This window comes from Colius striatus, chromosome 1 (genome assembly GCF_028858725.1).
Source record: "Colius striatus isolate bColStr4 chromosome 1, bColStr4.1.hap1, whole genome shotgun sequence".
In the NCBI taxonomy this organism is placed as follows: domain Eukaryota; kingdom Metazoa; phylum Chordata; class Aves; order Coliiformes; family Coliidae; genus Colius; species Colius striatus.
In genome coordinates, this window is record NC_084759.1 from 186,365,009 (window position 1) to 186,391,372 (window position 26,364).

The 26,364-nt window shown below is 38.1% G+C and overlaps 1 protein-coding gene across 1 annotated transcript in view; it reads right to left on the reverse strand.

The window, feature by feature from the left end:
* Positions 1-2,761: 2,761 nt before the first annotated feature.
* Positions 2,762-26,364, reverse strand: part of MOV10L1 (Mov10 like RNA helicase 1) — a 35,144-nt gene continuing 11,541 nt past the window's right edge. Inside the window, 17 exon segments of the mRNA XM_062019352.1 lie at positions 2,762-2,857; positions 3,533-3,670; positions 5,982-6,089; positions 7,591-7,740; positions 8,438-8,611; positions 9,946-10,110; positions 10,535-10,634; positions 11,444-11,565; positions 13,012-13,158; positions 13,661-13,839; positions 18,940-18,998; positions 19,763-19,854; positions 20,223-20,293; positions 20,839-21,016; positions 23,205-23,316; positions 24,002-24,196; positions 26,155-26,350. Of these exon segments, the coding sequence (XP_061875336.1) occupies positions 2,762-2,857; positions 3,533-3,670; positions 5,982-6,089; positions 7,591-7,740; positions 8,438-8,611; positions 9,946-10,110; positions 10,535-10,634; positions 11,444-11,565; positions 13,012-13,158; positions 13,661-13,839; positions 18,940-18,998; positions 19,763-19,854; positions 20,223-20,293; positions 20,839-21,016; positions 23,205-23,316; positions 24,002-24,196; positions 26,155-26,350 (2,282 nt within the window).

Genomic DNA, 26,364 nt, shown 5'->3' on the forward strand with positions numbered 1-26,364 from the left:
TTCATGGAAGAGATGACTAGAATACTGAAGCTGACACCTCTTGAACAACCAGCTCTGTCTGAACATCAAGCTGCCAGAAGAAACTCTTCTAAAGTTGCAAACACTGTTTGTTCCTGCACAACTCCAAGGGGCAGGCCTCTCTTCAAACAACGTTTACAGTAGCAGCTGGGTAGACAGAAAGAGGTGAGAAACATTGCAAGAGGAGGAGGAAGACAAAGTTGTTTTATATTGCACAGTACAGCTGCTCCATCATTAACATGGAGCAGCATACAGGGTGAGGTGAAAGCCTTAGGAAAAAAAAAAAGTGTAGTTTTAAATGCATAACCATAGAAGCAGGAACAGAAAACCCCATTCTCCATGTTCTCCAAAACAAAGACAGCAAGCTTGCTTTGTGCAGCCATCTCAATGAGACATAAGCACTGCTCAGGGGCTGTTCTTAATGATTCGGGAAAAAGGCTTCTGCAGTTCAGTTGTACGTGGTATGAGTTATAGCTTAACAACTGGCAAAATCTAATTGTTGGATGAAAGATTTTTTCCCTTCCTCAAATATGTGTACTTGCCCTTTAAACTAAGAACTCATCTACAAAAATAACCCCCATGTATGATAATAGGCATTTATCATTTGATTTTTGGTAAGTAATAAAAGCACAATGTTAAAAAATGAGTAGTTTATCTTTGTAGAAACTGAAGTCAACATGCAAACTATTAAAAGATTATTAACTTGTAGCTATTAAGTACCACAATATAGTCAATCCTCTGCTACTTTACTTTGCAAATGTTAGGGAAATACTAATCAGAACTTGAGGACTGTATCTTGCAATAAATTAAGCAACATCCACCTCCATTACGATCTCCTCATTGTTCTCCGAAGAGAACATGAGCACACTGACAAAGAGCAAGGTTGGCAGTAAAGCCTAAGCAGTGGTAGGTCTAAACCAAAGTTTGAGAGGTTGTACATCATACCACAATCCTGCAGCAAGAGGTCTTTCAACAGACAACAGCTATGACAGATTCCTGAACAACTTCCTGAGCCTCACTGGCATGGCAACAATGCAGGTATTTTGGTATCACACTAGTAGCAACAATGCAAATCATCTATTCTGGCCTGTCTTGAGCAAAAGCAACTTAAGTAGCATAATACCATGGCAAAAAGGTTGGGCTGAACAGCCTGGAGTGCTGCTCAAATACACCTGTGGCTCAGGCTGCATACACTCACAGAATGTAGACTGGGTGACATGTAATTCTGGGTTGTCCATGCCATGTGTACCAGTACCCTGTCATAGTATCTGGCATTGATGTTTTACTACATTTGACATCTTGTAAGTTGCAGTTATCTATATACTTGTTGCATCTGCAATGCACAATACAGTGCATATCAGGAATGGAAGTGATATGAGTGGGCTGTAAACAAGCAAGCAGATGCTTGCTATCTTTTTCTCTCCTCCATTTGTTTCCCTGCAGGCAGAAGTTCTACCCAAAATATTTCTGTCTGTCATAGAAAGTAATCTCATTATACTGGCAGTTCCTAAACACAGTGTCTAGTTGTCCAAAGAGAAGACAAGGAAAGAACAAAAAAAAGATAAAAACACTGTTTAAGGGGACAGCACAGTGCCCAGTAGAGCTCATGGCAGGAATACTGCTAACCCATCAGTTATTTTTAGTTTCATCAAAATAAAACAAGATACATTATTCTATAGTATGTGTAGAAATGAAAAACTTGGTTTTAATTGTCTTCTTTTTTCCCTTAGCCCCACCCTTTGGGGCATTGTTCTCACATGCGCCACAGACCACAGCTGGACAGCAGGGGAAATCCAAGAAAACATAACAGAATTACAAGGAATGTGTATGTTCTTGGTATCATCTGGTCCCAGAAGACTTTACAATGTAAAGTGAGAACATTTAGAAACTCAAAAAATTTAAAAATAATGCAAAGCTAACACAAGAGTTCAACAATATTTTTCTTCTGAAGTGTGGAGACTCAGGCATATTGTTATAAATTCAGGCAATACTCTTCTACGCAGAGGCATAAAGTCGGAAACCATTTAAACACAGAAGTATGTAAGTTGCCACTACTACTTTATACTGTTAAATTTCAACTTTTTGGCTTCTCAAAAAGTATTAGATGTCTTGTTCTCAAACTGTTGGAAGTTTCTCCAAACATGTGCCTTTCCCTGAGGACCAAAGGTACTGCATTTGCTCAGGGTTGATTTTCTGTTCAGTATTCTTAGTTTCAAAACAGATGAGGGCTGAATAAATCTTGGACAATGAAAAACTAGTCACACCTGTCAATTAAAAGGGAATAAGACAAAAATTTTGCTTACCATTCTGTGAACAATAATTGATTAAAAACCCTTTATCTAGCAAATAACACCCATTTTACACTGTATTACATGTTACTAGAAGAGATGTGTCTAAATCAATCTTCAAGCAAACTTCTTTAATTAAAATCACCTTAAAACATTTCCCATGTATACCTTCCCCCCTTATCATCATGAATTATGTAATGCATCATTTAGGGATATGTAAAACATCAAAGTCAGCAAGAGCTCTTATTTAATATTTAATGCTCAGTCTCTTCTTATGAGGTGGGAGAAAATCTGATTACATTATGTGTTATTACATTCACAGTACTTAAGAACGCAAAATCTCATCTTACTATGATATCTCAAGGTTGTTATTTATCAATGTTTCAAATGACACTAGCTTTAAAAACATTGTGAACTGATCCATATCTAGCAGGGTTAAAGTGAAAACCAGATACTCACTTCTGCAGGCATTCCAGCTCTGAAGGCAGATCACAACCTACATAAGCTCCATTCATTAAACTGTATTCTATCAGTGCCCAAAAACAGGGATCCTACAAGTGAAGATTAATGTTTAATTTACATCATACTGCTCTGTGAAGTAAATTTTCAAAGAAATTAATGTGGCTCATGAATGCAGGAAATTTAATAGGACTTCTTGTAGAAACACAAGTCTACAAATGGTACAAACATGGTATAACATGGGAGGAAGATTGTTATGGGTATTGTAAGTTAGATTTGTTGCATGTACTGTATTTGGATCATTTCTGCAATGGTGCTTTCCTTCCTACCTGTTAAGTCAGACATGACATCTTATTAAATATTAAGAAAACCTTACTCCTATGGAAGAAACAGACATGGGTTCAAAAGAACACACCCTCCCATTCTTTGGAACAATCACTTCTACCATTTAAAAAGTATCCTACATTTAAAAAGTGAAGGAACTGTATTTTGTGAAGAATCTGATTCCACAAGGCTATTCTGAGCATGCTTACTGGACTGTTGGAGAATTTTGGCATTGAGCTTCTGACCTCTTCTAGAGAGAAAGAGGAGGTAGAAGCCCATACACATTACAATATGGAGTTCAGATAGTCCCAAATCCAGTCTGAAGACCGCATTCCAATTCTTAATGTAATCTAATGTCCCCTCACATGAGATTAAATCCCCAAATCATTAATTTACTGTGGCAGATACCACCTGCAATTCAAAGACACAAAGCCAAAACTTACTTTCATAAGAACATGAGGATTTCCCACGACAATGAGCAAAGCTTTTGCTCTAGTAATTGCTACATTAAATCTTTTTGTGTTAGAAAGAAAGCCCAAACAGTGCCTGTCATCATCAAATAAGCCTTCATCAGATCGCACCTAAAAGGAATCACGGACAATTTTAGAAATAGAATGATGAGAAAGCAACTTAACTAGCAACTGTGTAACTGTAACACAATACTGGCTAACTGCAGCAATCTACAGCTTAGTGTCAGCAATGCACCAGGTAGCTTCATAATGCAAATTTCAGAGAGCTATTTCTCACCACTGGCGTTCTCACAAAAGGTCTATTCTCCAAGATGCTGCTGATGCAACTTTAGCGATTTCAAGAGAATGCTGTACTATTTTTACTTTGGTATCAGGATTATCCACTGTAACATGAAACACAAAACTGCTTCTGATGTTACCTTTTCGGAACAAGAAACAGTAAACCTGCTGGTATTCTCATTTCTAGAACTGAATGACAATTCATAGTATGTGTTTCTGCAAGTCCTCTTCAGTGGTCTCAGTGTGCTTCAAAAACAGGCAAAGCGACCAGTGTGCTGTAATTATTGCTCATCAAAATTTGCTCACCTCTATTTCATCTATATTTGAATCCATCTTTGAAAGAGAAAGTTTTTATGACCCAAATAATAAATTCTTACAAATAGAAGCATAGAACATACTACAAACTACTTTGAGATACACATTGCTGGACTGAAAAGCTATGGCATGATGCAGAACAAAAAAATCAGGCATAGTACCACTGCTCTCAGGAAAAAATACAAGCAAGAAAATCTAACAAACTTCCCCAAGCAATAAGAAACTCCCAAAAAGAAACTCTTCCTTCATCCCTGCATTAATGCTTCTCTTTAGTGCTTCGGTTGTTTACATAGCTGTTTTATCTTACCCTGAACAGGAGTACATAGGATTTCCAGGCAAGAGTAGTCCAGTATCACAGAATGGTAGCGGTTGAAAGGGACCTTTAGAGATCATCTAGTCCAACTCCCCTGCAGAAGCAGCTCTGCCTAGAACAGGTCCCAGAGGTCTTGAAAACCTCCAAGGAAGGAAACTCCACATCCTCCCTGGGCAGTCTGTGCCAGGGCTCCCTCACTCTCACAGTAAAATAGTTTTTCCTTATGTTTAAATGGAACTTTTTGTGTTCCAGCTTCATCCCATTACCCCTTGTCCTGTTGCTAGATAGAATGGAAAAAAACGATGCCCCAACCTCCTGACATCCACCATTTCTATACTTGTAAACATTAATGAGATTCCCCCCCCTCAGCCTTCTCTAGACTAAACAGCCCCAGTTCTCGCAGCGTTTCATCGTTAGGAAGACCCTCCAGTCCCCTGACCATCTTGGTGGCTCTGTACTGGACTCTATCCAGAAGTCTCCTGTACCTCTTGAGCTGAGGAGCCCAGAACTGGACACAGGACTCCAGATGAGACCTCACCAGGGCAGAGTAGAGGGGAAGAAGAATCTCCCTTGACCTGCTGGCCACACTCTTCTTGATGCATCTCAGAATGCCATTGGCCTTCTTGGCCATGAGGGCACATTGTTGGATCACGTTTAGTTTATTGTCAATCAGCACTCCCAGGTCTCTATGCCGTGTTGCTCTCCAGCAGGTCAATCTGCAGCCTGTCCTGGTGCATGGGGTTGTTCCTTCTCAGATGTAGGACTCTGCACTTGTCCTTGTTGAACCTCATGAGGTTCCTCTCTGACCAACTCTCAAGTCAGTTGAGATCCCACTGAATGGCAGCACAGCCTTCTGGGGAATCAGCCAGTCCTCCTAGTTTGGTGTCAGTACTGGTTATATTTTCAGCTACACACTGATAGTCTATACTTACTCCTTTGACCAGTTTGCCTTATATGCCATTACTCAGACTCATACAGGCTCTGCTTGTACAGTACATTCTTGAACAGCCCTGAGTGATCCCTAGTCACAAACACCTCAGGAACTCCAATTTTTTACTTCAGAGACTTCCTACACCAAAACCACATTAACAGTTTGAAAAAAAAAAAGTAACCATATGCAGACTTCCTTCATATTCTGAACTGAATTCCACACTGTAGAATTACATGGCCCACATGTTCACCAAAAAAGTCTAAACCCTCAAACATCATCATGTACACTGAACTGGTATTACTTGCTGACGTCTGAAGTATGAAATTATCTTTTCTCTGAAGTTTCCCCAACTGTCCCAACACATCAAACTCTAAAATAAATTCAGCATGAGTATATACAAAGGTTTAAGATTCACCTCAAAGTCACAGATGCTGTACTTGAAAACAAGCTATTTTCAAATAGTCACAGACCTAAAAGCTATATTTTTGTCAACTTTTATGTTTGTTTTTAAAATCTATATATAAAAATTGAAATAGAGAATTAGATACATAAACTCTCCACAAGATCACAACGGATATACATACTGTTGATATGATGATAACCATGTACTCCTGCCCTTGAAACTCTTCTACTGAGCCAACTTTAATGTCTGTCAAATCAATACTTCTCAGTAGAAATCTAATTTTTTCCACCTACCAAAAAAAGAAGTGTTTGAATCAGTTTATTTTTACATCTCAGAGTGTATTACTTCTATATGTAGTATGTTTTCAGTTTTTAAGTGATTTAACACAGAGGTTTCACAAAGAATGCCTCCACCAAGCTTAGACATCATCCAGTAGTAAGGTTTTAAAATAAACCTGTAAGTTTTCCTGAGAAGTATCGCAATTATGCAATTTAGAAGGTGAAGTAGTCACTATAATCACTTAAACTCTTCCTCCAATGTGCATTATATCCAAACCCATGCTTGCTAGAGCTGTGATAGGGCAAGCAGCTTCATTCAGTCCCTCAAAAATTCCAGCTTTGCTTGCCAGCTGTGTTATACAGCATGAACAAGAAGAGAGATGTGACCTTAAGTACCCTCCCAGAAAGAGGAATCTTGAGGGCAGGACTGCTGGTATGGGCAGGATCAGTGTACTACCATCTGCCAAAAACTGCTTGAGGACTATAATTTAAGTGCTCCAAGAAATTCAGGCATGCCTGCCGAAGCTGAGAACTGCAACCAATGACTACTTTATCAACATTCCTGCAATACAAAGTGACTTTCTGAAGAGGATCTTACTATTTACGTCTTGCATCATAGATAGATGAAAGACAATCATAGTAAATCCTGTGAAATGTTTTGGTGAGTGTAAGAGGTTCAGTCATATCAATTCTAAATATAAGTATTTGAAAAATAAGTAGGATCTGTAAACAGTGCCATCAGTACAGGCAGCGCTCTAATTTGCAAAGGAACTTTTTTCAAAAGAGGTTGGTGTTTCACATACACCTCAAAGTGCTTCCACCAACCCAGGCATGCAAGGCCATGAATACTGAGATGGGAGCATCAAGAGAAACAACATGCATACTGTCCAGAGCATGCTCTGAAAATGAAAGAAGATTTAACCTTCTTTTATAACGAAAGCAGACATCACATACTTAGACTTGAATATAAACAGATTTAAAACTAAAGTGCAGCATTTGAAGTTGACATTCAACATTCTCCACAGTTTTAAAAAGCGGCACAAACTTCAAGTCTGACTACAGGATGGCTAAGAAGCCCCAATTCCTCTAGTTTCCTGAAAGCCATAACAAGGTGACATGTGACCTAGTTCACTACCTTTCCCTTCTGTTCCAGTTTGAGTGCTGACAGAAAGTGACAGAATCAGATTGCTGTTCCAGCTGTTGGATAATAAACTCTTGACTTGCATTCTTTTACTGTAAAAAAATCTGCTTCTGTATCCAAAATTGCAAGCAGACCTCTCCTTAATTTCCTGACTTTTTTTTTAAACTAAAAAAACCACATACAATGCCATTAGTAATGTCTTTCTCTAAGTATAGATTTCAATGGAAACATTACTAATGACAGATAATACACTGTGTATGTAATACAACACACAACAGTGAAGTTTTCCTGATGCACCTTCCTACTTTAACAAACCACAGACACAATGTAAAAAATCACAAGACAAAATACAGCAACTCTGAAGTTGATACCTGCTTACGATATGGTGTAATCACTCCAATATCAGCCTCTGACACCGCACAGTTTTCTTTTTTAGCAAGATCACAGCAGTACCGCATTACTTGAACCGCTTCAGTGGCGTTAAACCACGAAGGACTGTGACTTTCCCGTGTTTCGTTGCCCTGTATTAAGGCAAAGCAATTGAGAAGATGAAGAAGATGTAAAATTGAAAATTGAAGTAAAACTGCTTATTTATTATTAATTATTCTTATACATCCTAAATGCAAAAAAGTGATGTAACTGCTATGAACAGTTTCCCTGTGTCACTATACACCCTTTCCAATGAATAAGCATCACCTAGCATTTTATACTGTTTTTAACAGTACAAATGGAGAATTGATATGACAACAGTACTTCAAGTGTGCAACAAAGAAGTTAAATTTCAGCTCAGAATAATATGTGTTACGAAGTCGGTATCTTGCTTTTTGTGTGAGGTGGAAGAGTTCAAAATCAAGCCTCTCCAAACACTGGATATTGTTGCTTGTATTCATTCTAATGCAACAAACTTTCACCACGAGCAATCTAAAGGCAGCTGACTGTAGTTCCATTTTGGTGAGTCTACTAAGAACTTAAATTTGTATCAAAATGTCCCCATAGCACACTTCAAGGGGCAACTGCTCAAGTTCTTAGTAAACATTTAATTTCAGTAGTTGTTTCTAAACCCGGATGGTCAGGAAATCACATCACTTGCAAAAGATAGTTTGTTCTTTCTTCCTATACTTTCTAGAATGCATTATAAAAGAAAAGTCACCTACAAGAACGGTAAACTTCTTTCAGACCTCCTTATTCATACTTTCAGTATACAAATATTTTACATACCCTTATTCCATGAAAAATTAACGGAAACCCCTTCCTGGGCAATTTCCCCCAGTGCAACAAAGAAGACACTACCGAAGCATCTGCACAAACTTCTAGCTCCTTATGATAAAACAATTTAGATGGCAAGGCAAGCAACGCAGAATGTGACCTGTAGTTCTTTACAAGTTTTGTGATCTGCAAAGACAAAAATCCAAATCCATAATTGAAACAAATTATTCATTAGACTTCACAGTACACAGCTCTCAAGAAGATACTATCTTACCATCTTCTAGCATTTAGCTGTGCTTAAGATGCCAAAGAACTGTATTAAAGACAAAAACTGCTGGTGCAATCTTCTACAAGTAAATTAAAAATAAAAGCAGTTTTTTGAAGGACCATTTCACTCCTCTCTAAAGGGAAAACCCCCAAACTGAATGTACATGATAGGTGAATTGGTCATTCTCCAGTTTCTTACAACATGTCACTTACAGGCATGCTCTCTTAAGAGAGTCAGATTCTTTTCATGGGGTCTTCATGGATATAACTTTTTCTAAGGAATTCTTGACAGACAGATAGGGAGCATCAGAACTGATAGTAGAAGCTGGCCTTAGAAGCCAGAAACGTATTTTTACTCTAAATGAAAGAAGGGTCTTGAGGAAGCATTTCAGTCAGTAATAACCCACTCAAAAAATATGTCCTGTAAAAAGAATAACACACAATACTCAAGCCCAATGGGATCCATAAAGCCCTCACATCCTGCTCTCTCACTATGTCAGTCCTCTTTGAGGATGGTACAAGGAACATAACAATGAAAGTTTGCCATAACAGATTTTAGGTGGAAGTGTGACAGGTTTTTCAGTAGTCCGAACCCAACCTAAAGTCTAGGGCCAAACACCCTCGCTTTTCCCCTTAGGTCTGCCATCAGATTTTCTCCCTCTTCTGCTTAGATGGTCATCTAGTCATCTTTTGCTCTTAGGTTAATTCTTCTGTCTATTACCATGAGAATGGGAAGGCATTTTAGCCCTATATTTCAGATAAAAAAATTAAGCAGCTGAAACAGCTGCGTTTATGTCCTATGCCACCTCTGTCGCTCAACACAGACTTTAGGTACTTGACCTTAGAAGCATTTTGGGAAGCCGTCCTTCAGAGTAAGAGGTGATAACAAAACAGGAACAGCTTCTCCTCTCCCTGAAACAAATTTTTTATATCTACAGAGAAGGCTTTGTTTGTCTTTTTACATTAGAAACAGAAAGTGTATTTGTTCTTTTGGGAAAATTTAAGTTATGCTAATATGGAAAATGGAGAGAGATGGGAATTTTAAGCCATTTTTTAACACACTGGAGGGCTTGGAGGGCTCAGCACCCTTGCTATTCAGAGTGTATATTCAAAATAATCACGCTTGTCTAGAGAACTAGTGCTGAATCTAGACTTATAACTAAGTGTTGGGAAGCAAAAAGGTAGTAACAGAGGGAATAGTTTCTTCTCTTATAATTTATATGAAAAAGAATTAAAATTGTAGTTTTACTCACCAACAAAGGATTATATGCTCCACAGACACCAAAAGCATCCTCATCTCTCAGATATATCTCTCTTGATGTCAGTCTTTCCAGCAAGGACACACTTAATCCAAAATTCAGTGCAATTCTAGATTTTATTACTGGCCCTAACTGTTTTGGATCTCCAACAAGAACTATCTGTGTATCATAAAAATATAAATATTGTATTAAAACAATTATTAAAAACTGCAGTCTCAACAACAACATACACAATTCAGAATTCACAGGTTAACTTACATTAAGTATTCTGCTTTCCCCTAAACATCTAATTTGTTTGCAAAGCAGGGTTAGATCCAGACCAGAAGTATATTATTGTCTTAAATCAAGAAAGCGCATTTTTATCCTCCACACACTGCATTATGTCCTACCAATGCAGGCTTGTCTCAGATGTAAAACTACTCATTTAAGTGGAGGAAATGGACACTGTGCATGATTTATTACAAGTACTGAGAATTACATACTCATTACTAGAAAATAGCTGCTCACATTCTACATTACTCAAAAATGAGAAGAGTAAACCAAGACCTTTTTATCTTTTTGTAAATGATGCTAAAAGAACTACCTGTCCATTAGCTTCTGAAATCAACCCCATAGGAATCAGGCTCTCTGGTTCACTTGCTTGCCCTGCTTCATCCAGAATCAAATGAGTGAAGTGTCCAGGCCTAGAATTAAATAACATGAACCCAAACTAGGTCTGTTTTGAGAGTGGCTGTTATGTTCTGCCACCCTGTGGTTGACCTCAGCGAGTCTGTTAACATGCCAAGTGTATCAGGCAACTCCACATACACACACGGAGCAAAGATGGGTATTTTCAACATGGAATATAGAAAAAACCAAGCCAGTAACTGTTATCTTTGATTTCACTTACATACTCCAATATACACACATACTGCTTTTCTTAATAAAAGTATTGCTCATACTGAAGTTAAGACATTTAGAAAAGTCTTCCTTGTTCTCAATTTCCTTTTGCTGTTTAACTAGAACAATGTGTTTGGTTTAGCAAAAACAATCTCCAGGCTTTGCTTCTACCAAACAACCCGAATTAGTTTGGCTTCAGAGTGTCCTTTTACAAAGCTAAATCAAACATCAGAGGAATCTTTAGGTAATAGTACTTGACATGATGTTAGTTTTCAGATACTAAAGGTGACTTGATAAAAACAAAATACAATCTAGTTTTTAGCTAGACAGTTGCCAAGGCTCTCACTGCTATTGGAAGACAAGTTACATGTCAATTTTTTTTATTAACATCATTCAAGGTAATTCTTAATTTTACCGTGGAGAAACTTTCTGCTGAAACATTACCAAAATTAAGCGCTTTGCTATGAAATAAAATAGAGAACAATTTCAAAGTAGAGGCACATGTAAAAAACTGTATTGAAACAACTCAAGTTGTGGTACAGAGAGCATCTAAGAGCTCTGCATTTTGTAGCACTCAGCTATATCAGTAATACTCCTGTCTATAGTACTCTACCGTATTGCTGTTTGATAAAATATTCCTGCAGTGCTGCATGTAGTAATTATTATTCTGAACCATGACGCTTTCTCAATATCATCACCGTCTTTGCAGTAAGGTTTCACCACATCATTGATATACTGCAGAAAGAAAGGGTATTTTGTAAACCAAAATGTCATTCTAAACTGAAATGTTATGATTTGAATGAAAGTCCACTGAAAATCATTTTATAAACTGAGCAAAACACATTTAGACACATCCATACAACAAAACAAATTCTTCATTAATTTGCTTAAACAAAGTAGTATGCAAGATGCCTATTTTCTTTATTGTAAGGATCAAAGTTGAACATACATACATATACACATGCATCTTATTCTCTATATGAAATGCACACAACATATGTGTATTGTATAAAGACAATCCTACTTGCTTACTTTTTTGTGTAAGTAGTCTTAGTTTAGGTATAAAGGCTTGACTTCAGTGACAGATTTTAGGATTGCTTTGTAAGTCAAGCATTTTACCACCTAAAAAAAAAAATCCCATTGATATGTACATGCTTTGTGGAATTAAGCACTGCAGGAAAGAGGTTAAGATTCTACATTCATACAGTTAAATTAAGGGGACTACAATCAACACTTTCCAGTTAATCTTCTGGAAAAGCTGAAGTAATACATGCATATTTTGGATTTTAAACAAGCCTGATTAGCCTAATAACCACTGACAGAATCATAGACTCATTACACTTGGAAAAGATCAATGGTTATTGACCTCACACTGCCAGGCCCATCACTGAACTAAACCACACCTCTCAGCATCTCATCTATGTAGGTTTTGAATATCTCTAGGGATGGTGACTTCACCAGCTTTCCAGGCAGCTCGTTACAATGCTTAATAACCGTCTCAGTGAAAAAGTCCTTCCTAATGTCTAATCTAAACCTCCCTTGGCACAACTCCTCTTCTCTAGGCTAAACATTCGCAGCTCCCTCAGCCATTCCTCATAAGACCTGTTCTCTAGACCCTTCACCAGCTTCATTGCTGGTCTCTGAACACACTCCAACATCTCCATGTCCTCCCTGTAGTGAGTGGCTCAGAACCGGACACAATATTCAAGGTGTGGCCTCACCAGTGCTGAGTACAGGGGGACAATCACTTCCTTGGCCCTGCTGGTCACACTATTTCTGACACAGGCCAGGATGCCCTTGACTTTCTTTGCCACCTGGGCACACTGCTGGCTCATGTTCATCTGGCTGTTGATTAACAGCCCCAAGTCCCTTTTCTGCCAGACAGCCTTCCAGTCACTCTGCCCCAAGCCTGGAGCATTGCAAGGGTTTGGTTGTAGCCCAGGTGCAGGACCCGACACTTGGCCTTATTGAACCTCATGTGACTGGCCTCACCCCATTGATCCAGACTGTCCAGGTCCCTCTGTGGAGCCTTCCTGCCTGCAAGCAAGTTTGATACCAAGCTGGGAGAGTGTGTAAAGTTACACTACATTGTCAAAGTTACAATACACTGTCACATTTACATTACTAGAAGATAAAATATTAAAATGGAAATATTAACTGGCAGATATTTATAATATTTACCTCTGTTGACCTGAAGATAGCATTAACTCGGACCATAGCTCCTGGTTTTAACACATTGCTTTCATGGAGCCGCAAGCAAACCAAATCTGTTGCAGCATTTGATGGTGCACAAACCAAAATTCGACTGTCTGGTAGAGTATAATGTATCTACATTAAAAAGATGGATATTAAAATAGTTATTTAGAGAGGCAGCAATAGCTCAAAATATGCTCATTTTATTTAACTGGATATAGAATCCAGAAGAGCGTTGCATACACACCATATCCATCCAGTCTTTTGCAGTTCAAGAACACTGGTCTTGACAGTCAAGACCGAGTACACTCAAGCTGAATATGTCAACAGCAGAATTGTTATCATATTAATGTAGGTGTACCTGTGCCTCATGAATATATGATGCAGTACAAGAGTCATACATTAGATACTGCTCACTAAAGCTTTAAAAGACAAAGACAAGAACTGAAAATAAACCATTTATGAATTCTGTTAAAATCACATCAAGATCTTTCCTCTTTCACAGAGTTGTAGAAAATGATCTTAAAAAGTGTATTTTGAAAGCTGTTTGGGAAGAAAAAAAAATGACCGTATTTACAGAATTAAGTATTCCAGCACTGAAGAGATTAGAGATGACTGATTTGTCATCCACCATTACCTGTAAAATAGCTTCAATTACTGTTAATGTTTTTCCGGTTCCTGGTGGTCCGAAGAGAATGTAAGGTGTTGGACGACACTCGCCACTCAGTATTCTTTTGACTGCCAGTTTCTGTTGCTCATTCAACATAGGATTGAAAAATTCACCAGTGCTCTGTTTAAGTGTCACAGTTTCATCAACTATATCAAGACAAGCACATATTTCACCTCCATGTAATCTCTGTATGTTAAAACTGTTCAAAGCAATTACAATTCACAGTACGTTTTCATTTTCCTTCTGTAGTAACAACTAATGAATTTCTCAAACTCAGACTTCATGGAATAGCATACAGAAAAACAAACCATTAAATATTTCAGAAGTGTACTGGATCTTCCATAAAGCTGAAGGCCTGAAAAAGGACTATGATTACATAACCCAAGAACCTGCAAAAACTCCATTCAGTAATTTTGGCATCAAGTTGGTTTTTTTTGTCCTGAAATAGCAAAATGTCAGTGACTTTCAGTAACTAGCACTTCAGGGCTAGTACCAATACTAGATGACCAGCAGTAAATCACAACTATTCATTTTTTCTTTCCTTAATCCTCTCTGAATTGATCTAGCTTTAGTTTCCTACAGCAGAATTTTATTAACTCTCGGGCAGAAGTGCATTCTAGGCAACTCGTTCCTTATTTCTTTAGCCATCCTATACCTAAAAAGTGAAAAAAAAATCACCTTCTTTGGCAATTAAGTACAATGATACTTAAAGTCACACTTTCCAGAGAACTACAGGAATGATCTGGGCTTTCTGAAGACTTTTCTGAAGTTTGTGCCACTTTACGAAAAGCAATCTCAAGGATGAGACACGGCACCCCAGTAACAAATTTGAAACATAGAACACAACTAGACATTTTCCAATAAATGACGGGGAAATGGTACATTTACTGGATAGAAAACTAGACCCATCACTAGACGTTTGCTGCCCTGTCCATGGAACTGTTCAAGGCCAGGCTGGATAGGGATTTGAGCAACCTGGTCTGGTAGAAGGTATGACTGGCCATGGCAGGGGAGTTGGAACTAGAGGATCTTTAAAGGTCATTTTTGACTCAAACTGCTCCAGTTCATAGAACCATAGAAACGTTTAAAGTAATCTACAGAAAGACTCCAATTACACTTTCTGCTAGCATTGGTCTACAATCGTTTTTTAAGAGAGACAACATGAAGACATCTAAAAGGTATCTTACTCAGTCCTGGTTTATTGAAGTGACTGCAATCCAGAGCTGCCTATATATATATATATGTGTGTATATATATATGTGTGTGTGTGTGTGTGTGTTCATATATATAAAATATGAAGTAGTAAAGCATACCAAGTTGGCTTTGTGTAGCTAATTTCATCTCATCTGTTATGTTCATCTCCCTTGATACCATGTGTTCTGTGTCTTTGTTCTGCAGTTTGACCTGAAAACAGCAAGTAAAGATAAATGCATTTATAACCTTAAGATGACAGGCAATTATCTTCACTAATATTGTTGAAGCTGCTAGGCTTTCATTTTTCCCATTAAATAGCATTGTCCCATTAAATAGAACACGTACTGTGAAGACAAAGAGACTAGTAGAAGGAAGTGCTAGAAATTAAATTTCAGATTTCTAAAAGTTGGGCTTATGTTAACATTAAACATTTTACAAATACTTTGCATGCTCAGATGAAGATTTTGAAGCCACAGCTGAGCAATTTCCTTCCTACCACAACAGCTCATGTTCACACACCATACCACTAAGCAAGACCATACCTGTTTCAGATCACAGCATCAGAGAAATCTGTTCATGGGCATGTGGTGCTTGCACAATTCTAGACTAAATTCCTCAACCATATTAATAGCACTGATCCTAACCCAGTGAAGTCATGAGTGTTAGAGGCTGATTATTCCTTGTACAGGACAGAAGAATCATCCAGAGATGTTTGCTGCTTCCCCAGAGCCACGACATCATGGACAGACTGCAAAACTTCCTTTGTTGCTTACCCATTTGGATACTAGTGACACCTTGAATAGATGAAGGGGAGGATCATATAGCTGTGTTGTATGTGTGAAGGGTCCAGGTGATGTTCTCCACCATCCTTTTAGTCAAACAGAAAGCCATCTCACAAGACAATAACAAGTTGTGCTGCTGCTCTCAGCAGCATATCTCCAGGAGCTCCTTGACTGTACATTTAACTGCAGAAGCAGAGATGTCTCTGATGGAAGGAAGATGTGAGTGCAGTAATTTGGTCTGGTGGCCTGTAACAAATCCCCACCAGAAGGGAGACAACATGCACGAGACTTCTGACAAACAACTGGCCTCAGTGTCCTGGTCACAGGTTGTGCAGCTTCCTCGAGATTTCAGTCATTCATACAGCTGTTGCAATTAAGCCAGGAAGCATCCTGAGTTTCCAGAATGAGTTGGTGACAGCTTTGTAACATAAATAGTTGACATACTGATCAAAAATAACACTGCTCAAATTGTGCTCATACACAGGAAAGGACGTATGTCCATATATCAGCTTTTGTTGCAAAGGCTGGAAGATCAGAGGCTAAGAAGGTAATGCAACAGAGTCAGAACTCTGGCCCTTCTAGAGCAAACCTCAGTTTCCCTAAGAAGTCACCAGGCAAAATCATCTGGGAAGCTACCATGTGGGGGAAAAGGGTGCCAAGGAGAGCTAGAAGTTGCTTATTGAATATCAACAAACCAACCTGTTGCACAAGGTGATCAGGAACTTCAGCAGAAGGCCTGCTTAACTAAGCTTGTAGCTTCCTGGTAAATCCATAAAGAGTTTATTACAAGCAGAAATAAGGACAGGCAAAATCTCAAAACATTGCTTGGATAGCTTGACAAAATCAGGAAGGTCACAGAGAACAAGGTACAGACGAAGCTAAAATGTTTCAAGAACAGAGTAATGAAGGATTTAGCAACTCTTGTGGTGGAAGAGAGACAGTTCAAAGGATCATGAAGTCTCACAGATGAGTAACAGAAGACAGTTTACTGATGATGATATGCAATGGAATTCAATGTCCTTCCTGCCTCACAGGCCTCCTTACTCCTGTGCAAAGTAACAGTATGGGAAGGAAATGAACAAGTAACAGAAGAGGACTATGCTACAAACTGTTTAAAGACACTAGAGAGAAGACATGATTCACAACCCTGGTATGATTGTAGACTCTGCTGCCTGTTATCTACAATTAAAAAAAAAAAAAAAAAAAAAAAAAAAAAAAAAGACATTGACAAGCCAGGGAACGTCTCTGACAGCAGGAAAAAGCTAATATTGCTCCAGTTTCAGACAGACAAGAAAGATCTGGGGAATGATAGCTCAGTCTCACTCCAGTCCAAAAATACCAGGCAGCATATCCTTCAAGACTCCGTGTCCTTCACGTGTCTGGTTAAGCAGGAATAGTCAACAAGGCTAAACCAAGAAGCAGACTTTTCAAGACAAATCCAATTTTCCTCTACAATGAGGACTACTTGTGGACGAAATAAAAGCAGTCATTGTAATACTCCTTGACATCAGTAAGGCTTTTGAAATGGTTTACTTACCACATTGTTCTTATTTGTAGCCTGATGACATATTGTCCAACTGTTGATCTAGCTAAGTAGAAAATCTACTGAACTACTGGGCTCAAAGGTTTTTAAACTATACTTTAATAATCTGCTGGAAGCTGGTCAAAAGCTAGAAGGTGGTTGTTAGGACCACTACTATTTGCTATCTTCACCAATGACTAGGATAAGACCCTTGACAAATTTACAGGCAATGCAACTTCAGGAGTCATACCTCAAATGCCTGGTGGTGCATCTTCAGAGGGATGATGAGAAACTTGTCAACATATCCAACAAAAAATTCACTAAATTCAGTAAGCAGGAGAAACAGAAAGCTCCACATCTAGAACTGAGTAACTGGATGAACCAAGGTAGGCTGAAAAGGCTCTTCTGAGGATCCTGGGTTACTAGATGCTAGAACTGTACAAGAGCCAAGATCATGTCTTTATTATGAACTTGAGAGTCCAGGAACATTTGGATTTGTAGTCTGGCCACAAGGAGATGAAGAGGCAATCTAATAGCTCAAGATGGCTTAAAAAAACCCCCCACAAGCAAACTGCTTTTTGCAGTTATGTATGATACAATAATGGACCAAGTTGCATCCACAAGTCACAGGTAGAAGATTCATATGGGGAATTAGAAAAAAGCCTTAAGAGGAAAAGGTGGTGCAACACAGGTTAACCAGAGGCTGTGAGACCTCTAGACAAAAAGAAACACTCTCCCGCATGTTTCAAATAGGAAGGAGGATTAAGTAACCTTCCAAAATCCTTTCTAAAGGAGATTTCTACTTTTTCTCCATGTAATTTAAGCAGTTAAGAAACCTGGGTAAATCTAGACAGAACAGTATGACACAGTGACAGGACTGCAAGTATCTACTTGACAGTAGTTACAGAAACTAGTCTAAGGCAAAAACTGACAATTCCAATTAAAATTATACAGGTTATTTTTTCACCTTTGAGATGGGAGTGTTAGATCAATAGTACCAGTTATAAAATCTCCTATTCCTAGGCAGCAAATAAAAGCTTCCATCAGAGAACAGCAGAATATAACTTGGATTCTTTAATAATCCACTATGCAATTTCTTTCTAACAACAGTTGTACAATAGGTATCTGCTACCCATTGGAATGGTATTGAGCATTTTAAGGAACATCTACAGAATACATACCTTACTTGCCTGCTGGGAACATTTTTCAAGGCCATCATGTGCAACACAATACCAATCAGTATTCTGGGTCTTGATAGCTTGTGGTGACTGTAAGACAAGTCTTTCTGGAAACAACACTTTGAATTTAGAGAAGAAAGTAGAGAAAGTTGAAAGTCACATAAACACTTTATACATTTCACTGACTACATTACTGTTGATATATCATCTTGTCCCAAGTTGCCAAAACTGGTTTATTACCACTTTTACATCCATTCTAAAGACTTCTGTGAAGTTCATATGGATCGTTCTACTCAAATATAAAATGACAAAATCAGTTCTTTTCAATAAATCTGAGGTAACACAGAACATTGCCTTTTCACTTGCTACTATTTGAATAGTATGATTTCTACAACTCTTGCCTCAAACACTTTGTTTCTACTCATCTCCCCTGTGATCACCAACAGATGACAACATTCTGATGACACTTACATTCAGAGCGTTGTTTAAAAAAAAGGTATTACTGAAAAGTCCTCCAAGAACAAACTACAATGCATTCTTGTCAGTATGCTAAAGTCAACTGAAGTGTACCTTTTTCACCCAGGCAGACAGCTTGTTCAACTGCCAACTGGCATCGCCTGCTAGTAATCCTGTCATCAGAATAGAAATTTGTAGATTAAAGTAAAAGTCTGTATTCCCATAAATTACAACAGTATACACCTACAAAGTATATAGTGTTCTTCACTATGCACCACTGCATATAAATCCAGGAATTTTATATAAAAATTCTGATTTTTAATTATTTTTTTTAAAGAAGCATCCATTAAAAAAAATGCTGAAGTGTCAACAACAGCTTTGCTAGGAATAACACTCATATGTATATTTCTCTAGATGCCCAGTGAGATAAAGACGGCCTGGTGTTCCAGACTTAGTTGTTCAAGGAAGTTCTCTGCAAACCTTAATTTTACAGAAAAGATGAAGCAACTAGATACAGACAATAACATCCCATAAATAAAAAAAAAGTAAAAAAGGATGGTTAATGTCAACTTTTTTTTTTTTTTCTGAATAGTCTTGCAGTCATATTGGTTTATTTTTTTTCCTAAAAAAAGAGACTGCCCCTCCTCAAAACAAACACTTCACCCCCCCCACCATTTCACTGCTTGGCATGACCATTTAGAGAGGCTTCAGGCAAAAAAACTCTTTGTACATAGTGACTACACTTGCAGTCTTTTACAAATTAATATAGTAGCAAAGGTATGTTGAGGGAAAGAGGTGAAAGAACTCGCAAGATCTTAATTATGTCCTTCTCTGATCCATATCCACCAACACAACTATTTAACAGTCATGTTTATTTTAAAAGTCACTTTACTAGAGAAATTATTAAATGGAGCTTTTTGGAAACTTATAAAAATACCTGCAGTAAACAAATTCGACATCCATAGGTTCCAAGTCGTAAGTCTGTTCAAAGTCTGCGTCAAATTTAAGAATAACGTCTTCATTATCTATCTATTTCAAAGATAAAGTCAGTTTACTGATGAAACCTTACAACTTTAAACACTAAGCAACATCTCTGAAAGCACTGAAGCCCTCTCTCATCTTCAAAAAGAAATCTACATTTACCTGCTATCAACGTATTGTATAGCTAGATTATGAGTGCTTTCACAGCAGGTAAATATTATAATCTAGAAAGAATAGGCAAGACAAAGTCTTCAAAAAATACAATAAAACCACAAAATTGCCACTCAGAATGGAGAGAAAAATCAATGTAGCTTCCCAAAAGTCATGTTAAACTAGTCTTTATTTCCACAAATCGCCAGCTTTCCCTTTGTAACCTGGGGACACAGTATTTTGAAGAGGAGATACACCTTGCTTACCTCAGTAACATAGGCAATATATTCTATCATATGCTCCGAGTAGACTTGACTTCTCAGTATCACCTTATCACCTAATTGTAAACAAAGAATAGTAAAATTCTCACCACAGCACCTAATTTCCTCTTCTTTTGCATCGTTAAACTAGGAGTTTGCAGGATAGTAGGCGTTAACTCACTTCAGCAAAGTTGCTGTATCTGTTTTGAAATGCCATGAGAAGTTGTACAGTACATTTTAAAAGGCACCTAACATGGTGGTATCATCAGATACCACCTCCTGAAAACTGTATCTTGTATCCTATATTATATGAGATTCTGAATTCAATTTTAACTACTTCCCAGCTTTTGCTTTTGATACATCTATTGTCTTTTAAATTATTACATAGCTCAATTTTTATACACAAAAAATCCTAAAGTATCAGAATATGTGTAAGATAGACACATGCAACAACCATGAGATACAAACAGTGCAATTTGCCTGTCCAGTGGCCTAGAGTCAAACCTTGTGTTCAAATAGCATGAAAGACTTTTTAAAAGCAAACGAGTACACAATGAAATTAGTACTGTACTGAAAATACTGATCAATGTGCTATTTGGCTTTCTCTCATACGGATGATTACCTGTAACCAGGTGAGGTCTGTGCTCTTCTACACCCGGCACTTCCAACACTAATGAGTTCCCATTCCTTTTCAAAATAACCCCATTCATGTTAAAGTCTTTTATGTCCATTTCTTCCTGGATCTCTTCAAGCCACAGGAGAGTAGAAAATTTGGCTTTATAATTATCTAGGTTAAGATGCTGAAAAACAAAACAGTACACATTTGTCATGGTTTAGCAAGGAGCAGCTTTTGCTTGGTAACAGGGGGAGCGGGTTGCGCTGAAGACCCAGTAAAAAGTTTTTAGACTCTTCCCCGGCTCCTGGGTTCACACCCACCTCTGGCCCGGCTGGGCCAATCTGGTGTCTCTGCAACCACTATTCAGGGGACGGGAAGTGCTGGCAGGAGGTGTAAGAGTGATACAAGACAGAGGTAATCACACGGACCCTACAGTCAGAGAAGGAGGAAGGAAGGAGCACGAGATCAGAGACGCCTCTGGAAGCCGTGGCAAGAGTGCAGGCTGTACCCCTGCAACCCATGCAGGGCCATGGCAGGACTGAGAGCCACCAGTAGCTCTGAGTGAGCCCAGACAGGTGACTGTGTGGGGAGGTGGCCAAGGCACAGGCAGTGCTAGAGAGCCTGCGCGCTGCAGAGCAGCCTAACACAGGACAGAAAGGAGCTGCAGCCCATGCAGGGCTGCCGCGTGTGTGAGGTACCACACAGAGGAGAAGGGAGGACTGGGGCGGAGCCCATCTGCCCTGAGGAGAGGCAAACGGCAGAAGCCATCAGGAATAGACTGACTGAAACAAGGAGGTAAAGACACCAAGATCAGGACTCTGAAGAGGGGAAGAAGGTGGTCCTAAAGGGCTGGTCAGACTCTTCATTGTTGTACCACTGTGTGTTGTTTTATTTTGGTTATGTTTTGGGGTTTTAAGGTTATATTTTAGTTGATGTTGCATTAAATTATTTTCTGTTTTCTCCCTCAAGCCAAGCAGCCTGGTCTGTTTTGTCCTGGACCTTAAGCAGCAATTAAGCTCTCCCTGCCCTTTGGCAATCCTCAGGTCTTTGGTACTTGAGGCTAATCGTGGCCTTTTGCTCCCAATGGGCCTAAACCAGGACAACATTTGTGCTGTGAATTCTACATTAAAATTTGAAACTTACTAATGTTATACAAAACACAGTAGACAAACTGCACAGTAACTTGGTTGTTAATTAAGGCACCTAAATACATTTACCTATATACCAGCTGCTTTGTTGAGCTCCATGAGCAGACAAAGCAGAATTAGTCTAGACTTTGAAGTCAAGCAAAGAGTTAGCTAAGTCTCTCCCTACTACAGTTCACTGGGAAGAGAAGGGTAAAGAGATAGAGTTTTGTGCTGTTGGAGAACACTTCTTCAGTGAGATGCATTCTGTTCTGACATGGAAGGTTCTGGTTTGTTCAGCTTACCATAAATTGTAGAATCTTGCCAGGGCTGATTGACATGACTATCTAAACAATGACCAATAGCACAGAATGCCTTCTATTTGATACTTTCTCACTCAAATACAAATGCTTTCTGGAGTAGACTTAAAACAGTCACTAGTACCAGATGGAACTTGAGTTGTTAAAAAAAAAATTTAACTTTATACTGAAAGCCTGCCATTAATGGTATTTCAACACTACAAAGTTTTCTTTTCTTTTTGACAGAAGATCATTAGCCTGCTATATTAATGCTGTGACCTCAGGTTTTGTGAGAGCTGTTTAGAAAGCAGAAAACATAATTTTCCAAAAATATATGAAGCTAAGTGTCGGTAAGGAAAAAAAAAAAAAGAAAGATGCAGAAAGGAAGTGCTGCAATGTTCTAGACTTCAGATTTGGGTGGCTTTTTCTTTTTTTTTTAATGTATTCTGAAATCACTATACATACAGGAAGAACTTGAACAAGCTGGAGCAAACCACAGCGAGGACTTATTAAAAGATTTTCAATAACCAGAAAATAATAGTTACTTAATTCTAACTTAAACTAAGATTTTCTGCTTTCATTTGCAGGGAAATAACTGCTGAACTATTGTTATGACACCCCAACACCCCTTTCCCACAAAGTCTAAAAAGCAAGAACTAAGAGGAATCGCTGTTTTTAACTTTTTTAACATCGACCCAGCTGCATGCCTCTACTGCCTTTTGAGTTTTTCATGTTCAACCTTTTGTGCTCCTGCAAGCTTGGTTTCTGTGACATATTGAAATACACAGAAGTTGGGGGATATAAATTAAAGTCTCAAGTCTACTTGGTAACAATATTACATCACCTTCTATTACACAAAAGGCTACATTTTTTTTTTCTGAAATTAAGGCCAGTTTCAATACACACACACACAAAATACAGTTTCTTACATAAACCTGCAGTTACATACCTCTGCTAGGAGAGGCTGAAAGGTCAGTATGTCTAAATGCTGCTCCACACATTTTCTTAACTCACTTGGTACAGTATAATGTGGGAGAAAGCTTGGCATCTTTCTTTTACTTCTGAAACAAATAAACAAAAATATTATATCATTTAGCACTCTCAAATTATATACATGAAAAACAGCAACAAAGAAGCTGTATAAATGCTTTAAAAGCAACACACACACCAAATGAGTCCTTCAAGTGAAAAGGGGAAAGTTAGCTATATTGGGGAAAGAAGATAAATGTCCCAGTTACAAGTTATCTATTAACATCAGTGTGCCTGCTTTTTGAGTTTAGGGATATTTTTTATAAGTGAGCAAATGTTTCCATTATACTGTAAGTATATTTGCAAAAGGAAGAGTTTTGAATGAAAGATAGGAAACATTTATCAGATAATAGATGTCAAAAGTTTCTTAGGGAGTTAACTCTCAGAGAAATTTCTGATTTTCCACCTTTTTTCCTTAATATCACAGTTGTTACTTGCAGATTACTATGCAACAGTATTTATCACCACATTACATACTGGAAAGAGCTCCTGTTTGACAAATCTACAAAGAAATCAAGCAGTTCATTACTAACAGATGAGAGTGTTTTAGTAATGTCCACAATTACCTTGTTTGCAACATAGATGTACAAAAGCATGTACAGACTTCCAGTTTCACATTGTCTTTGTCGGGATTACAGAACAGGTAGAGCAAGACTAAGCAGAGCAGTAAGTATGTAAGAGTAAGTAAGCGTCATTTTTTCCTCTAAGTCACAATACCTTCTGTATTTAGGGACAATCACTGTTGTTTTCCTTGTTTGAGGTTCTGGAATAGTTTTAGGCTTTCTTGGAGAAAACGGTTCCACGGGTGCTATTAGTAATTCTTCCTCATTTGTTACAGTGGCTTCAACATAGCGTCCAACAGTAAAGTCGGAAAACCCAAGCAAAAGGAGTTCTTTACTGTATCCAGGATTTCTTCAAGTAAGCAGAAGTTATATTCTTAAAACCACCATCATGTTCACACTTGCCTTTCCCCATCATATTTTTTTTAAAAAAAGCTGTAGATTCTTATTTCAGTGATAGATATAAGAACTGGTAACTTGGGGTAATTGCTCACATTTACTCCCCCTACCCTGAATTTAGCCCAAGTATCATAATTTAAAAAAAAGTAAAAGTCTTTATACAAAACCCAATTTCATCAAAAGCTTGGGTAAAAAGCAAAATCCCTCCTCTCAACATACAAAGTACAGAATTAACAGTTCTGTCAGAAGGAACACTTTAGAATTACTGTTACTGAAAAAAATGAGCCAAATGCTTCCAGAGGAACCTGAAGCTGTATGAAGCAACAGCTTTGCTCTACCCTACTTAGGGCTAATTGGAACTGAATTGGAACTAATTGGAACCCTAACTGTAAACACGCAAAGTGCAGAAAATAGAAAAGATCTTTTACTTTCAAAAAAAACCCCCACACTTCATATCTGTCAGAGGTGCTTGAGGATTAGTAAAGGAGAGGTAGAAAAACAGAAACGGAACTTCATGTTGGTTTCTACAGAACTTAAGACAAAAGATCTAACACATACCATCTGCTCTGAAATCCCTTAATGAACTCATCCCAGCACTACCCAGATCCCAATTCTCTCCTTAGCACTAACTATGTAGTCCAACACTGTTACTATGTGACTGAAACAAAAGCATCCCAGAAGGATTCTATCTTATTCTGGCAGCAGTGCCACTTTTTCATGCCAACTATCACCAACTGCTCAGGTTATAGCTACACTCTGTTTTTTTCTGATACACTAACTCAGTACAGACATCAAACTGTCCAGATTCATGGTCTAAATTTTCAGTCTCTGTGGTCTCTCAACTGGCCAACGAGCACTTGTTACTTTCATGCTGCAGCCTCCCATGGAATTGTGTGTGAATTGTTCTGTACTATTTAGAAGAATCTCAGATTTTGTGGCATTTACAGAGCTACAGTGAAATAGAAATTGTTCTTTCCACATCTTTCTCCACAAAGGCAGGCCATGCTTGCAGCTTATCTTTCAAATTGCACCTAAATCACCCTAAGAACATTTATACCCCTTGCCTCACCATCTCAGACACTACCAGAAGTAGTGTGAAAGTTAACGCAGTGTTACTTTAATGAATAAAGCCATTAGACCTTGTTTCTCCCATCCAACTTATAATCAAAGTTTCATATTATGTAACAAATTTGTAGAGCTAAAGAAGTAACTGAATGGTACATGAAAGCAAGCTTTCCAGCACAAGTTTCCTACTTGAATTCTGAGAGAAGTCACGGAGGGCAAATAAATAGATAAATAATCAATCACTTTTTATTCAGAACTATATGCATGAAATACTTTATATGGCAAAGTAGTTTTGTTTTTCAAGGGTTTTCCAAGATCTGCAAAGCAATTCCTCTATAAATTACACCTTCAAGAAAGCAAATTGTTTTTTCTCCTTCAGCATAGATAACCTGCATTTAGCAACACAGGACAGGTAAATTTAAGATCAAGGCATGTAGCAACATGAATATGACATCAGGGTACTGAGATTGGAAGAAACATTATCAGGCACAGCACAAAAATTCCCAGGAAATCTACATTAGCTCTAAGGCCCACGGAGCAGTGGGTTTCCTGAAAAGAACATAACAAGTTATAAGCATTGCTGTCACCTCACTGTGTTTTTTAAAGAGAAATTATCTACTTCCACTACATTTCCTCATTTACTACTGTTGTTTTCTTTTCAGAAAAATCAGAATCAAGCCTTTAAAATATGAACTACTTTCAAGGTCTAAGTTTTCACATAATTTGCTAATATGTATTGGCTTACTTAATCCTACATCAAAGAGAAAACCATGTGTGAACTAAGGGAACTAGTAAGTAATTTTTTTATATCTTGTTTCCATTATATCTGTCAGAACCAATACTTACACAGCTGTGCATATGATCACTATGAATATTTTTCCACCTGGTGGTATAACAACTTCTTCACTAATATTGACATGCTTTATTGGTTGCTCCACATCTCCTCTTTGCTCATTTTCTCTATTAGGTAGGTTTTCACCTTTTGCCAAGGAAAACTTTTCTTCTGTCCTTAATAAATCTGCATCCTGAGAAATAATTTCTTCTGTAGTGAACAGA